Raw genomic sequence first — 17,786 nt, 5'->3', positions numbered from 1 at the left:
ACTATAGTTATTTGGCAACTTTAGTTGTGAATGACACAAACCTTAGAAATCAAATACAGTATGGGCTGCATGATGCGACTATAGGCTATTGATTTGAACAGGTTGCAGAAAAAGCTTGCGCTCTGTTCCTTGCCTCAGGCTGCACACTCTGTTCACCCATCAAGTGATCATATTTTCACCCATAGGACTATTCTCGATTTAATCTCGTCTGCACTAATATGTACAATTTGTTTCGATTCCGAATGGCACATTATCAAACGGGCAGGAACAGGGGCAGGGGAAAAAATAATATGCAATCTGTATGCACTCGAATAGCAAGCGAATGGAGGCCAATTTACCCGCCTGTTTGTTTTTCACTAAGTAGGCTATTCCAGTTATTTCACCCCACACATCAACCGCTGTTTAAAGAGCATGCAGCTGCTAGCTGCATGACAGGTGATATTCCACACAAACTCTGTATGCCATGGGCTCTCCAATCCTATTCCTGAAGCTACCCAGTGCTTCATTTGGGAAACTAAGTCAAATCTGTTCGGGAGCATTAATTGTAACCATGTTTTCACAACGAAAACACATTTAATGAAACTGTTCACAGCCCCGCACTATGTGAGCTCGAAAAAGGAATGAAGGAGAGAGGGTAGGAGATGGAAACGCAAGGTGGTGTGATACTGTAGCTAAAGGTAATGTGTCAGCTTATTAATTATGAAAATATAAAAATTCCCTATTACAAGGCTATTCAAAATCCAAAACAAATTCACTGTAATTGTAGACTACCTCTGTAAGCCGCCCTGCACAATCACTGAACCAACAACATCGCCTAGGCCTATATGTTCTCCCCATACTCATGTATAGAAAGTTTGGAACGTAGCATAAGGTAACCCATCCATCTAGTATGCATAATAATACAGTCCACACTCAAAGGCGATTACTATAAATTGTTTAATTTTGGAGTATACTGTAGGCTATACCAATTATCTTAAATCATATATATATATTTTTTTTATGTCATTCTGCCATGCATAACATGCGGTAGGCTATGTATTGTATAATGACACAATCATTATTTTAAATAAAATATTTTTGTTCTTGTCTTGGGCTCATATATACAGTAGGCCTATGCATATTCATAAGCTCTAATATGCATGCATGTTTTAAATGAATCATCACCTTAGAAAGCACTGTCCATTTCATTGTGTCAGGCTTTGAAAATACATGTTCTCCACTCAGTTTCAACCTGTTGTTCAACTTCTTTCTTCAAAATGATCAATCACAGTGAGGTGAGTTTTAAAGGCACATACTGTTTTGATTATAATTTTTGATTGCGTTTGCATTGATGTCAGAGTGGTTAGAAGGACAATAGAGCCCTGAAAACCAGGCCATTAGCGACCTGACGATCATTAGCGAGTTGGGTGATACCAACGCATGTCCAGTGCATAAGGGAATATTACTTGTTAGTCAACGGTCTTGCGTAATTCTACTGCGGTTAGGGCTGTTATGGTGACCATATTACCGACACACCTGTGGTCACGAGTCATGATGGCAGTCAATTAGGCTTTTCCAAGCTCTGATGCTGCTGACGGTCATTAGCAGCCTACCAAACTTGCTAACTGCCTGGTACTCAGCATTCTATTGTCCCTCTAATCACTCTGACATCAATGTAAATGGCATATCTAATCAAACAATTCATATGAGCTCATGTTGTGCAATATTTCTATCGGCTATGTAATTGCGTGAGAAAACAGAGTGATGGCCTCTATTAAAAAGAAGAGGTTCCCATCAGCTTTCTATAGGCTAGGCCTCCTTTATTTATTTCTCAACTTTCCTAATAGTAAGCACATTGCTTTTCTTTACACCAAGAGTATAGCCTAACTGGCTGGCATGAAAATGAACCACGGGAAAAGCGTCCTCCATTTGCTATTTAGGTGCATACACGACATGCATTTTTTCCCCCCTGCCTGTGTTGAGACAGGTGCATGCATTCATACACAATCAAACTTGTTTTGATGGAAACTGCTGCTCGTCGCTTTTTAAGGTAACATCCCCACATAACTACCTTTTCCATTGCTGAATATTACCTTTAATGTGAATTAGAATCTTGCCTTGCCCTGCTTAGTGATACCAAAGCTATTGCAACACAATCATGGCCCTCAGTTCCTCTCGCGCTGACTGCCTCCTTTGCTGCCGCAACCTCAGTGTGGGTCAAATGTCAGATCTAATCAGGTCCATGGAATTAGCCCGCACTCCCGTGGCTTCTGATGGGACCAGCTGAAGGACAAGGACTGGGGAACCAGTTGTAAAATGGAAATGTGGCAGTTAGCCAGTTAAAGAGGCAGCACACCTCAAGGCAAGGTGAGGAAGCCAAACTAGTCGTCGACTGGAGATCAGCCAAGGACACTTGACATTTTTGGTTTCAACCAATTATGTATATAAACCCTGAATTGTTGATGCTATGTATTGGCCATTGTGAGGCTTTAAAGCCATTGGTCGGCCATACATTACATGTATTTAAGTATTTTTGTTGTTGTAGTGGGGACAGTAACATTAGTAGGAGGTTAAAAAGGTTTGGTATGGGCCCTGAAATCCTCAAAAAGTTCTACAGCTGTACCATTGAGAGCATCTTGACTGGCTGCATCACTGCTTGGTATGGCAGTAGAACCGCCCTCAATCATATGGCGCTACAGAGGCTGGTGCGGACAGCCCAGTACATCACTGGGGCCGAGCTCCCTGCCATCCAGGACCTCTATACCAGGCGGTGTGAAAGGAAGGCCCGGGAAATCGTTAAAGACTCCAGCCACCCAAGCCATAGACTGTTCTCTTTACTTCCGCACGACAAGTGGAACTGGTGCATCAAGTCTGACACCAACAGCCTCCTGAACAGCTTCTATCCCGAAGCCATAAGACTGCTAAATAGCTAACAAAATGGCTACACAAACTATCTGAGTTGACCTTTGTATTTTATTTTTGCACTGTCAGACACTCCAACACACACACAAACACTCACTTCATAATTTGCTGATACACACATAATATGCACATACATTTATATACTGACTTTACACACACCCATTTACATACAATCATCATATACGCTGCTGCTACTCTGTTTATCATATATCCTGATGACTAGTCACCTTACCCCTATACATATCTACTTCTATCCCTTCAGTATCCCTGCACATTGCAAATATGCTACTGGAACTGACTGACCCTGTATATAGTATGCTTATTTACTTTCTCGTGTTCTTCTTATTTCTTATTTTAATTTCTCGTGTTTTTGTTCTACCTTACATTTTTTTAAATTCAAAAATTGATTACTGCATTGTTGGGATAAAAGCTTGCAAGAAAGGCATTTCACTGTAAAAAAAAAAACTTGAATTTCACACTACAGGGCCCCGCAAAGCCAAGCTGTATTGCACTGGCCCGGAAAAGCATCCATCATAGCTGCTGGAACCGTGCTGGGTTCAAATACCATCTTAAATCAAATTTAGCTACTCTGATGTAGCTTATCTGTTACAATGGAACCATTAGAAAAGTCCAAGAAGTGCAAACACCACCCAAACACTTTAAAACATTTCAAATAGTATTTGTACCCGGGTCTGGACAGCTCCTGTGTCAGTTTTCCGAACCCGTATTCAAACTTCAACCCTTTTGGAGTTGAGAAATAAAACTGGCCTTGGACCAGAGCTTAGGGGCAATTTCGAACCACTCTGTATAAAGTGTATAAAGTATAAAGCGTACCCTTATGACAGGCTAACCTGGTCAAGGTAACCTGTGCCTGTAGGAAATGCACTCATTAATATGGAGCCCAGGGCTCTGTTAAAAAGGTACTGCACTATATAGGGAATATGGTGCCATTTGGAACGTAGCCCAACTTTCATCTTAACAGTGGCTCAGGCGAAGCATTGTGGGTGTTTAATATACAGCTAGCTGGCATCACCAAGGGAGACTATGGCACCTTATTCCTTATATAACTACTTTGGACCAGAATCCAATGGGCTCTGGTCAAAAGTAGTGCACCATAAAGGGAATAGGGTGCCATTTAGGACAGTCAATGTGGAAGATTGAGAGCCATAACACGAGCAGATGTGTGCATTCTAAATGCGGGGTGAAGACAGTGGTCATGAAAAGTATGCTTACTTTTAGCATAGCCTTGCTGGATGCATTGTTTGGTGCTTATTCTATACCAGAGTAGTGGGCATTTGAGTCAATGCTTTGGCAAGGTCAATCTTTACATCAGCTACTTCACATCCAATGAATTAACCCTGTAAATTCTTCTTCTTTTGCTCTCACTTTGCATACAGTATTTACACAAAAAGCCACCTACACTTACTAATCAGAAAATTATGTTTTAATACATATGCCATTTAACAGACACTTTTATACAAAGCAACCTACCAGTAGTAGGTGGCAAGCCCCATGCTCTACCTACTGAGCTACACAGGACCATAGTGTACACTGTTACAAGTTTGTACAATGGTACTTATTAATTACCCTGGCATAATGTCACCTTTAAAGGGTAACAACTGGCATTAACACAAAGGAAGATCCTCTCAATAAATGGGAGTGATTACCTTGTCTTCTCTTCAGGTGTGTTGCTGCTTTGAGAAACTTTGGGAGGACGAGGGGTTGTCAGTATGATTTCACCCTGAGCCTACAAAAATATGTATTTCCATCAGAACATATCATAGATGCAGAAATCGTGCTTGGCTTCTGCAAATAAGGGCAGAGTTTCCCAAAAACATGAAGACCCTCTTCAGCATTAAGGTCATTGTTCATTCATTGCTTACCAATGGACTTAAAATTTGTAAGTCGCTCTGGATAAGAGCGTCTGCTAAATGACTTAAATGTAAATGTAAAATGTAAAATTATTTTAGTGCTAAAGATGATCTTTGGGATACTCACCTCTTATTTGCAGAAGATCCTTTGCTAATTCCATTGATACTGGTGAAAGATTACATTGTGATCTGTCCTCTAGCTTTGTATGGTGCAAGTTAACTATATTATATATTAGGCTCTATCTGGCCTCCCGAGTGGCACAGCGGTCTAATGCACTGCATCGCAGTGCATGATGCGTCACTACAGACCCTGGATCAATCCCAGGCTGTGTCGTAGCAGACCGCAAAACGGGAGACCCATGAGGCAGCGCACAATTGGCCCAGCGTCGTCCGGGCTGGGATGTCCTTGTCCCATCGTGCTCTAGCGACTCCTTGTGGCGGGCCGGGCGCATGCACGCTGACTACGGTCGCCAGCTGTACGGTGTTTCCTCCGACACATTGGTGCGGCTGGCTTCAGGGTTCAGCAAGCAGTGTGTCAAGAGTGGGTCGTGTTTCGGAGGAAGCATGGCATTTGACATTCGTCTCTCCAGAGTCCGTCCGGGAGTTGCAGTGATGGGACAAGACTGTAACTACCAATTGGATATCACGAAATTGGGGAGAAAAAGGGGTAAACAACATAAGATCAATCATAGAATCATTTTTTTTTTTTTATCTTCCTTAAAAAGGTCCTCATATAGCTGTCTGAACTGCTTCAGATGCACCAATTCATTCAATTTCAGTGAATTCTGTGGACAATTCCACAAGCAAAGTGCAAAACTGCTAAAGGCAGATTTACCCAACTCTGTCCAGATCAAAAGGATCGCTAGTATCTCTGTAGGTTACCAGAGAAGTGAGGTACGTTGGTAGTTTACATAAGAGGGCTTTAGACAAAAAGAATGCAATGCATCGATCTGCCGAGACTTCAAAGAGGGCCAGTCTACTTAATCATACAGAGTACAGTGATGTGTGCTGAACCCATCACCCGTAATGAAGCATAATGCAATATGATATACAGCATCCAGTGGCTTCAATACAATGGCAGCTGCATTCATAAATGTTATCGCCACAGTCTAAAATCAGAATAAATGGCGACAATGATTTGTGTCGGGATTTCTTATAAGCTTCCGGATTAGTGTCCACTCCTTGAAAGGGGCAGTTCTAGCCTTTAGCTCAGCGCGGATGCTGCCTGTAATACATGGCTTGGAATATGTACAGCACCAGTTAAACGTTTGGACACACCTACTCATTCAAGGGTTTTTCTTTATTTTTATTATTTTCTACATTGTAGAATAATAGTGAAGACATCAACACTATGAAATAACACATATGGAATCATGTAGTAACCAAAAAAGTGTTCAACAAATCAAAATATATTTGAGATTTGAGATTCTTCAAATTAGCCACCCTTTGCCTTGACAGCTTTGCACACTCTTGGCATTTCAATTAACAGGGGTGCCTTGTTAAATGTTAATTTGTAGAATTTCTTTCCTTCATAATGCATTTGAGTCAGTCAGTTGTGTTGTGACAAGGTAGGTCTCAAGACTTCCTTAATATTATTGATCGCGCATCAGCTGTTGTTAAGAAAGACACACACTACCCTTCTGTCCTGCCGATGCAAAGAAACACCAGCTAGATGTACAGTGCATTCAGAAAGTATTCAGACCCTTTGACCTTTTCCACATTTTGTTACGTTACAGCCTTATTCTAAAATGGAATAAATAGTTCCCCCCCTCGTCAATCTACACACAATACCCAATAATGACAAAGCAAAAACAGTTGTTTTTTTGCAAATAAAAAAAACTAAACTGAAATATCACATTTACATAAGTATTTAGACACTTTACTCAATACCTACTTGAAGCACCTTTGGCAGCGATTACAGCCTCAAGTCTTCTTGGGTATGATGCTACAAGCTTCACACACCTGTATTTGGGAAGTTTTTCCCATTCTTCTCTGCAGATCCTCTCAAAGTCTGTCAGGTTGGACGGGGAGTGTCGCTGCGTAGATATTTTGAGGTCTCTCCAGAGATGTTCGATCGGGGTCAAGTCCGAGCTCTGGTTGGGCCACTCAAGGACATTCAGAGACTTGTCCCGAAGCCACTCCTGTGTTGCCTTGGCTGTGTGCTTATGGTCGTTGTCCTGTTGGAAGGTGAACCTTCGACCCAGTCTGAGCTCCTGAGCGGTTTTTCATCAAGGATCTCTCAGTACTTTGCTCTGTTCATCTTTCGATCCTGACGAGTCTCCCAGTCCCTGCCGCTGAAAAACATCCCTAAAGCATGATGCTGCCACCACCATGCTTCCCCGTAGGGATGGTGCTAGGTTTCCTCCAGACATGACACTTAGCATTCAGGCCAAAGAGTTCAATCTTGGTTTTATCAGACAAGAGAATCTTGTTTCTCATGGTCTGAGAGTCCTTTAGGTGCATTTTGGCAAACTCTAAGAGCGGCTGTCATGTGCATTTTACTGGGGAGTGGCTTCCGTCTGTCCACTCTACCATAATTGATTGGTGGAGTGCTGCAGAGATGGTTGTCCTTAATGAAGGTTCTCCCATCTCCACAGAGGAACTCTAGAGCTCTGTCAGAGTGCCCATCGGGTTCATGGTCACCTCCCTGACCAAGGCCCTTCTCCCCGAATTGCTCAACTAGTAAGAGTCTTGTTGCTTCCAAACTTCTTCCATTTAAGAATGATGGAGGTCACTGTGTTCTTGGGGACCTTCAATGCTGCAGAAATGTTTTGGTACCCTTTCCTAGATCTTTGCCTCCACACAATCCTGTCTCGGAACTATACGGACAATTCCTTGGACCTAATGGCTTGGTTTTTGTTCTGACATGCACTGTCAACTGTGGAACCTTATATAGACAGGTGTGTGCCTTTCCAAATCATGTCCAATCAATTGAATTTACCACAGGTGGACTCCAATCAAGTTGTAGAAACATTTCAAGGATGATCAATGGAAACAGGGATGCACCTGAGCTCAATTTCGAGTCTCATAGCAAAGGGTCTGAATACTTATGTAAATAAGGTATTTCTGTTTTTTATTTGTAATACATTTGCAAAAAAAATCTAAAAACCTGTTTTCGCTTTGTCATTATGAGGGGAAAACAATTATGTAATCCACTATAGAATAAGGCTGTGGAAAAAGTCAAGGGGTCTGAACACTTTCCAAATGCACTGTACATGATAGTTGGAAAACGAGCTCATTCACAAAAATGTATCCGGACGCTGGTGTATGTTTCAAACTAACCACGACACACGAGAGTGATGGATCTCTATCAGTGAAGGGTATCCATCTTTGTATCAATATGCACTCTCATTTAACTCCTGCACATATTCATGCATAAAACATGAATTGAAGTAAATGTACCTAAGGAATTTAAAAGTCTCCATGTGGATGCATCGGGTTCAAATTGAGGTCAACGCCACTTCACATTTTAGGTGTAAGTGATTAAAATGCTGGGTAAATAATACACAATGACATGCTGTTTCCAAAGAGATTACTTCATCGGTATACTGTATCTCTTAAATATATTATAGTATCATGCACTGATACGAGGAATACAGAACATACTTTGGGCATTGTGAGGACCAGAATACGTTTGACTACATACTTTAGGCATTGTGAGGAGCAGGATAGGTGTGACTACATACCTTTGGTTTTGTGAGTAACAGGGTAGGTTTGACTACATACCTTTGGCATTGAGAGGACCAGGATAGGTGTGACTCCATTTATTTATTTTTTACCCTTATTCTACCAGGTAAATTGAGTGAGAACACATTCTTATTTACAGCAACGACATGGGGAATAGTTACAGGGGAGAGGAGGGGGAAGGAATGAGCCAATTGTAAACTGGGGATGATTAGGTGGCCATGATGGTATCAAGGCCAGATTGGGAATTTAGCCAGGACACCGAGGTTAACACCCCTACTCTTACAATGAGTGTCATGGGATCTTTAGTGACCACAGAGTCAGGACACTCGTTTAATGTCCCATCCGAAAGACAGCACCCTACTGTACATACTGTACCTTTAGCTTTGTGAGGACCAGGATAGGTTTTTACTACATACCCTTGGCATTGTGAGGACCAGGATAGGTTTGACTACATACAGTACCTTTGGCATTGTGAGGACCAAGTGGCCGGTGATTTGGGACCTCTTCGCTGTCGAGCTGTCAGGCCTCACTTCTGCAGGCAGCACCAGCTGAAAAATCTGTGGTGTAAATTATTCACAAGTTTAATTACTAAGATTAATGCCCTGTTCCTACACCGACAAAGTTACAGTATGTCAAATGACTTTAATCATTAGTGGGGCTTTTTATAGATAGAGTTACGGGAAGAGTTGGAAAAGTTTGCTGAATATCTCACTGTGCAACACTTGAATTCATCAATCACTCCGAATTCCACCAAAACTAGACCACATAGAAAAAAAACATCTAACTTCAAACTAGAGTCCCTGTAACTGTCAGAGAGTAACAGGTCGTCGAACTGTAAAGTGGACTCGATATACACACCCCGAATGACTCTTCAGATACATTTCCTCCGATCCTTAAATGAGTTCATTTTAATAAAGGATTTTAAAGGCCTCCGTCATTCCGTGTCTTCGGATAAATCACCTGGGGTCCAATCAGACCAACAATACTTGGCATAAAACATTGATCCATAAATAGGCTAACAGCTTGAAGTGCACCTGAGCTGGAGAGCAAGAACCCCAAACTCAGGAAAACTGCCAACGTTTCATCACCCTCATTTGTATCCTCCAAGATTTAAAAAAAATCGCACAAAAACTAAATTACAGTCCTGGAATTTATTGATCACCAAACAGCTGTTTAATCAGGCTTAAAGTTCACTCTGGCCTGGTTGCGTCAGATAGCCTGACTGCACCTCTCCGAATGTGCTGTTAGGAATTATGACCATGACCGGACACAAAGATAAACATTCACTCCTTGTGATGGCACACTACTCCCCCTAATGGAAATTAGATGTCAGTCCGATGGATGGCAAAAAATGGCAGTTCGCTAACTAACGTTGGATGGATGACGTTTCTAAAAACTTAAAGTTCATGGGCAGAAAATGACCTCACGCTGAGGTGCGATAACTTACTTTCATCTTAAAGGTGCACTACTTAATCTCTACTTCCGCCCACGGTGAGGCACGTAAAATGTAAAAAGGAGGGTATTGTGGAAATGTAACGGCCACCGAGTTACACTGTGGCTGTTTTAGTGGCGGTTACCACAATATTCAAATAACTCAGTGGCATTTACATTTGCCAAAACCGACCCATTTGTTTACAAATCAGAATCTTTAGGACCTCACTGCACCTTTAAAAGTTTGCAGTGCTCTAACAGAGACTATCAGATACTGGGTCATACGAAACGAGTGCCTTTTGCATCCCTTTGATATTTGAAGTAGAAATTGTACACCAATATTGAATATTAAAAGCCTGTTATATTAAATCAAGTGCCCTGTATTATAGAGACGTCATGGACAATTCAATAAATCAGATGTTTTATATGAATAAAGGCTTGATAAAGTGGAAAAATTCAGCATTTTGACATGTCCGTCCATGCACCCTCTATGACTCCTAGGAAGATTTTAATTCACTTAATCCCAACATTTCTCCAAGTTTCACCATCATTGTAAAGCCCTAGTTATTTTTTTGCATTGATCAATTTATTTCTGAAGATTATTATTTATTTCATGTGATTCATTTACATCTGTCCCTCATTTTAGGGTCAACCCTGTTACATGAACCGAACTCTCATTATTGATATGGTGAAACTACTAAGTTGTAAAAAATAAATAAAAAATAATAATAATTATTATTCAAAAGAAATTGAACATCTAATAGTCAAAACAAAGTGTAAAAGCAGGTGAGGTGGTTCGGATCTTTTTGGACATTTTCTGGTGTTTTGTTGTGGAAAACTGAGCGGCTCGAGCCTAACATGTCAACCTTGTTACCCATAAATAAATAGACAAGCTAGAAATGTTTAACAATTTCAATTTTTTTGTGATGCTTGCATTCAATTACCAATTACCTCCCTGTTGCACAAAACATTTATTATGAAGTTAAACATGTGCTCTTTCTGATAGAATGTTAATTATTGTTAACGTAAAGATGTGCTCTCTCTGATAGAATGTTAATTAGATGAAATCAAAGGTTTTTGGGTGGAACGACCCTACCGACCGTAGTTGAACAAATGTTTGGAGACCCAATATCTTCTGAACGCATCGACTGCGGTTCCTTTCATCATCATGTTAGTGGCATGTTTAACATTTTGATGAATTACATTTTGATGAATTAACTAATCACGCATTTGTGATTTAGTGTGATTGTGTCGTACAAGCATGAGGTAACGAGAGACCAGAATGACACTGGAGGGACTTCACACTTGTTTTTCACACTTCTAGAACTAAGGGAGTGAGGGGAAAAAGCCTGTTGCATCTCACCAATGTACCGCCTGCGAAAAATACTGCCAGGCTGCCATAACTCAGAGTGTAATCGCAGCACTGGAACGGCTGCCTGCAGTCTGCCTGGCGACTTTCCCACTGTTACCCAATGCAGCGTTTAGGAGGAACTAGCTGTTGGAATCGTAGGCGCCCATCAACACTCTTTGTAAAAAGAGCGACTTCTTCCCTGCATATTTCCGCGTGCTTCCGCTAAAAGAGCGTGCGTTGTTATGCCACATGTGTAAACATATGACATGACGATGCGCTAAGCAACACAGAGTCTGTGGAACGGCAAATGAAGAACAACAGCCTATGTTATAGCGGCAAAGAAAATAAAAGAGGAATAGCCTTGACATACACAGATTGGCGAGGAAGAAAGGAACATTTTAGAAAGTATTAAGGTCAGTTGAACTACGATACTAAATCCTTATCTGTGACATAAATTTGTCATTTGAAAAGTGTATCAATAGTCATGTTAGATGGGCCACAGGTCGGTCGAGCAGTAGTGCTGCCACCTTCCGGACACATATTGCCCGTGGAGACCAATGTTCGATCCCCCAGTTTCACCTCTTCACCATTCATCCCTCTCAATGGTCTCCCCATATCAAATCTTATCTATAGGCCCTTTCACTTGATTTATGCAAGCCACAGTGCTTGCTGGGTTCGCTCTCACACCGTTCATGTGAATGTGCCTTACGCCTGTACAACAATGAAATATGAAAGGACACCAGAATTCCGTTCTCCTAAACACATATCTTCATGATAAACAGAAGTTAGCTAGCTGATTAAAACTCAGACTTTGCAACATATAATATCCAACATGTGAGGGAGTACCTTTCCTTTGACAGTCACTCGGGCGTACGTTGGTTGAACATCAACATCCATCAGGGAAGTGTCCATATGCCTGCATACAAAAGGAATTCCATTTTGACACGGGGATACTGTATATAAGGTACGTCTATTTGGACATGAGAAATGTTCATGTTTTGTTTTAAACAATTATACCAACCTGTAGACTTCCAGATCCAAGACAATGGTGTTATTGTCCCCATCTTCTGTTAGTTTGAAATCCAGCCTACGGATCATATTGTTATTAGATAGACCATTGATGTATAACTTACCAAAGTGACTTTTGTGTGGGCCAAGTCACGAACATCTCTTTGAAACAAATGCCACTACACCATGTTATCTGATCTGCATTGGTCTCAATGCTTAGACCAAATGTTACTGTACATGCTACTGACCCATCAGTGTGGAACTCATATCACTCATCATGAAGACTCAAGTACATATACAAACTCCAGAGCACTCTGATCCAGTAAGGAAACAATTACACATCTTTATTAACTTGCTATATCCTTATCTCAGCATCCCAACTCCAAATCTCGCCTGAGTGCTGGTCTCCGACCAGCTTTGAACTTGGTTTTAGGGGGAGAGGTTGAGATGTTAGGCCTAGTGTGAGTGGCGGAACCAAGGCGGATCCTCTTTGGCAGCAGACCAAAGTCCACAAACCCTCCCCTCTGAATGCCTCGAAGTCTATGGGTCAAATAAACCCTTCCCCTTCCAAAATGTTAAAGATGCCAGGTGTAGGTGCACCCACACAAATTGTGATTAAGTGTTAAGACCAGAGACATACACAGCGGCCAGTTTATTAGGTACACCCATCTAGTACTGGGTTGGACCCCCCTTTGCCCCCAGAACAGCCTGAATTCTCGGGGGTATGGAAACGTTGCTCAATTGGTGTTGCAGGAAAACTTTCCCCCATACCATTACACCACCACCACCAGCCTGTACCGTTGACATCAGGTAGGAAGGGGGTTTTAGCTGATAGGAGAGGAACCCGGTGTGGTTGTTTGCTGCAATAGCCCATCCGTGACAAGGACCGACGAGTTTGTGTTCCAAGATGCCGTTCTGCACACCACTGTTGTACTGTAATGTTATTTGCCTGTTTGTGGCCCGCCCGTTAGCTTGCCATTCTCCTTGGATCTCTCATCAGGACTGCTGCTGACTGGATGTTTTTTGTTTGACGCACAATTCTCGATAAACACTAGACACTGTCATGCCTGAAAAGCCCAGGAGGCTGGCCATTCTGAGATACTGGAACCCGCGAGCCTGGCACCGACGATCATACCACACTCGAAGTCGCTTAGGTCACTCGTTTTGCCCATTCTAACTTTCAATAAAACAGTAACTGAATGCCTTGATGTCTGTCTGCCTGCTTTATTTGGCAAGCCACGGCCACATGACTCACTGTCTGTAGGAGCAAACAATTTTTGTGAATAATATACATGGATCTGAATAATATACATGGATCTACCACCCACATCACCATAAACTACACTGCCCATCTCACAACATCATACCATAGCTAAATGTAAAAAGACAAGTTAGAAATAAAATCAGCTATGTTTTAGAACCTTGACCTCTTGCATCCCCCATCCGCCACCCCCATCCACCTAGATACACTCAAAGCTAATGGAAGCCACCAGCGCATTCTGTGAAAGACAGACGGCCCAAATGATCAACAACGACGGCCGAGCTAATGTACCAATCACCGCCAACCAGCAGTTTTCGACTGGTTAATGACCAAGCAGTTCCTCGTCGGAGGTGGTCAAGAGTTACACAAAGCAATCGAGGTACTCAAATAAAAACGCATTTTCTGAGATTTTATAAGGTATAGTGTAAGGAAACTGAGGAGGGTAGACCCTGTGACCCTTTTCTTGAACATGATGGATCTACTGATGGGGTATGTTAGACTTTTTAGGGGTGGCGCTGCTCTCATGTGGCAGAGTCAATTACATTATATTACAGAGCATGCTCAGCTACAGCTGGACAGAATGCTCCTTTGTCCTTAATGCCTATTATGGTCACAAACACCATTGCAGTGTCCCCTTGGGGTGACAGAGGTTGAGACTCGGGTCCAATGTGTGAGGTGGAATACAGAGCGGATGATAACCGGCCTTCATCGATGGCCTTGGTCTGTACAATAGTGGTAGGCTGTAGTTAGTCCTGCTTAGTCACGGTCAATGGAGATCCCAATACTCCAGTCACTGGTCTAATGAGATCCCAATCCCCAGGGCAGTGAAGGGGCCATTGCCCTGCATGGGGTGCCGTCGTTTGGACGGGATGTTAAAAAGAGCAGGGGTGTTAACCCGTGTCCTGTTAACGTAAGAGCAGGGGTGTTAACTCCGGTGTCCTGGACAAATTCCCAGCCTGGCCCCATTCAATAATGTAGGGCAGGATTCAATACGATCGCGGGTTATAAGCATTGCAGCTTTTAAAGGCAATTTCTAATTGAGCAGACATATCAAGCATTTACTGTAAATGCGATCTTCACGAAGGGGGAAACATTGCCTTTAAAATATGTAATTCCGATAACCGCCAATCAAATTGAATCGCAGCCCTAATCATCCCCATGATTCCCAATTGGCATACAGTGCCTTGCAAAAGTATTCATCCCTCTTGGCATTTTTCCTATTTTGTTGCATTACAACCTGTAATTTAAATATATTTTTATTTGGATTTCATGTAATGGACATACACCTGTTCTGAAAGGCCCCAGAGTCTGCAACACCACTAAGCAAGGGGCATCACCAAGCAAGCGGCACCATGAAGACCAAGGAGCTCTCTAAACAGATCAGGGACAAAGTTGTGGAGAAGTACAGATCAGGGTTGGGTTATAAAAAAATATCAGAAACTTTGAACGTCAGACTCAAGTCCAACTCATGTGACTCGAGTCCACAACTCTGCTAACTTGATTATAAAGGCAACAATGTCAACACTGACCTGAACAGGAGAACCATTTATTTATGACTGTCACCTGTCAGTGCGTGTTGGCTATGTCTGCTGTGTTTGACTTTGGTTGCAGTAGTAGCAGCTAGAGAGGCTTCCTCTCACTCCACTGGCTCCCAGAGCGAGGCACGATGAAGGTAATTTAAGTGGGTGGGATTTAGTGCAAAGACACACCTTTCCCCAAGGCCAGCCCAGCGGCTATGGCTGAGCCAAATCCCCATGTTTTCGTTCAAACTACATTTTTTCTCTCTTTCAACACAAGCAGTGAGGCGCCTTCTGTTGGGAAAAGCAACTGTGGATCCAGGTATTAACGCCAGCCGAAAATAGAGCCCTTTGTGTGTTAATGCATCTGTGCGTGTATGTGAGAATGTGTGCGTGAGTGTGAGAGAGAAAACCACAGTGTGGGTGTGTGTGTACTATATCCCCCTGCCATTCCCCACATACGTACTTGGGTTCATTGACATTCATCACCCGTCCATGGGGTGTGATCAGAGTCCTCGGGGCCTTGGGCGTCTTCACAGTCTTCCTGCAGGGAGAAGCAAAGCAAGAACCAGGGTGGGAGGGAGCTCTCTGGGCTGACTGAATGCAAATGACACTTTCAGAGTTATGGAGCCGTCGAGATGAAGGTGAGACCCAATATCCGAGAACTAGGAATGGGACATTTATGAAATGAGTTGTGGTGACAGATGTTTTAAAAAGCATTACTGGCGAACACACTCTACGCAGACACGCACAGTACAGATGGAAGGCAAGCAAACTCTGCAGTGGCCAACATTTGGCATGGTTGTAAACTGGCTTTCTGCTGGTAGTGATGTCAAATCACAACCAGGTAAAGACGTCTTATTTCCATGGCCGAGACGGCATTGAAACATCTTGCAAATTTGTCATATTTTGCTGTGGTGTGTCTGAGTAAAAAAACAAGAAACATCAACCTTTTACCAGGTCATTTCAGAGGTCATCCAGTTCTGCCCGCTGGACCCAGCTGTAACTGATAATATCACTGATGAAATTACCTGCTACCCTATACTGTGGCAGATCTGTTTGCTTAACCAATCATTGCATGAACGGAATATACACCGTGACAAAACCCTAGGTAGAAAAGCAACACCCCTGGCTCTATTAGACAAACATCAGTGTGTAGACACACACACACACACACACACACACACACACACACACACACACACACACACACACACACACACACACACACACACACACACACACACACACACACACACACACAAAAACCCATACAAAAACCCATTAGGCTAGCCCAGCAGCGGATTATTCATGAGAGTTGCTGGTCAAGGAGAGCTAGCTCTGGTCCTTTAGCACCCTGCGGGGAGTTGACTGTTAGGGGCATTACTGCAGTATATCACCGTGCAGAATCAGCCGGGGACATCCCCTCAATCATCTGCCCTCTCGGGTTCTCAAACTGACAACTCAGGTCTTCATCAGAACACCGGGTTTGTGGATGACCCAGGGTCACAATTTTTTTTTTTTCGGGAGAAATGTTGGGGCGTGGAGAGAGAGAGAGAGAGAGAGAGAGAGAGAGAGAGAGAGAGAGAGAGAGAGAGAGAGAGAGAGAGAGAGAGAGAGAGAGAGAGAGTGAAGAACAAACACCACTGTAAATACAACCCATATTTATGTTTATTTATTTTAACTTGTGTGCTTTAACCATTTGTACATTGTTACAACACTGCATATATATAATATGACATTTGTAATGTCTTTATTGTTTTGAAACTTCTGTATGTGTAATGTTTACTGTTCATTTTTATTGTTTATTTGACTTTTGTATATTACCTACCTCACTTGCTTTGGCAATGTTAACACATGTTTCCCATGCCAATAAAGCCCCTTGAATTGAATTGAATTGAATTGAGAGAGAGAGAGAGAACAGAAAGGGGGAAGGAGGAGAGTGTACAGTTGGAAAGATTCAAAGACGTAACTATGAAAGACACACAAAGAGCACTTTGTCAAGACTGCAGTGGAGGGGCTCTAACTCAAAATGCCCTTTATCGTTACATTCCACCACCATATTTCTCTTTCTTTCTCCCTTTTCTGTCTTCCTGTTTTTCACAGCGTGCTGACTTCTCAAAGTTAAGGGATGAGGTGCTGTTCTCCCCGCTATAAAACTTTGGGCCAGAGAATCAGTCAAACAGCTGAGTCAGTAGCACATCGGTGTTGACAGCTCCACTGGCAGGTTATGTGAGCACAATGTGTTCAGACAGCTACTTAGCGAAGCGCCTTTGCATTCAGCCATGCACACACCGAACACTACACTGAGAGACTGCTTTTACAGAGATCCATTTACAGAGATCCATGCTTTTACTACAAGCAGGCATGACTACTGTAATGCTCTCCTGTCTGGTCTACCAATGAAAGTCATTGGTCAACTGCAAAACATGCAAAATGCTGCAGCACAGATACTGACCAAGACCAGACGGAGAGCTCACATTACATCGGTTTTAAAAGTCTGCCTGTGAGTTTTAGAATTCATTTTATGATTATTCTATTGGTTTTTAAATCAATCCACGATTGATGTCGGACATGCTTTTAAGTGATGTACCCAGTAGGTCTCTCAGGTCCTCTGGCACTGGCCTTTTAACTATCCCAAAGCCTAGAACCAAGAGGCAGCCTTTAGTTATGCCCCCAGCCTTTGGGATAGCCTGCCAGAGATCCTGAGGGGGGCTGAAACTTTAGACATATTTAAAAGAGATCATAAAACATTTTTT

The 17,786-nt window shown here is 42.5% G+C and overlaps 1 protein-coding gene across 4 annotated transcripts in view; it reads right to left on the bottom strand.

Annotated features, from left to right (window-relative positions):
• Positions 1-17,786, bottom strand: part of dnaaf11 (dynein axonemal assembly factor 11) — a 71,883-nt gene that overhangs the window by 30,066 nt on the left and 24,031 nt on the right. For 2 of the 4 annotated variants that reach the window (XM_071362577.1, XM_071362578.1), the window contains exons 7-11: positions 15,494-15,571; positions 12,263-12,328; positions 12,088-12,157; positions 8,921-9,016; positions 4,569-4,648 (exon numbers count right to left, since the gene is read on the bottom strand). In XM_071362577.1, the coding sequence (XP_071218678.1) occupies positions 4,569-4,648; positions 8,921-9,016; positions 12,088-12,157; positions 12,263-12,328; positions 15,494-15,571 (390 nt within the window). The remainder of the gene's footprint in view (positions 1-4,568; positions 4,649-8,920; positions 9,017-12,087; positions 12,158-12,262; positions 12,329-15,493; positions 15,572-17,786) is intronic. The other 2 variants (XM_071362579.1, XM_071362580.1) reach the window with 2 other exon arrangements.

Source organism: Salvelinus alpinus, chromosome 23 (genome assembly GCF_045679555.1).
Source record: "Salvelinus alpinus chromosome 23, SLU_Salpinus.1, whole genome shotgun sequence".
Lineage (NCBI taxonomy): Eukaryota > Metazoa > Chordata > Actinopteri > Salmoniformes > Salmonidae > Salvelinus > Salvelinus alpinus.
The sequence above is the reverse complement of the archived record's forward strand: the minus strand, read 5'-3'. Positions and strand labels throughout refer to the sequence as shown.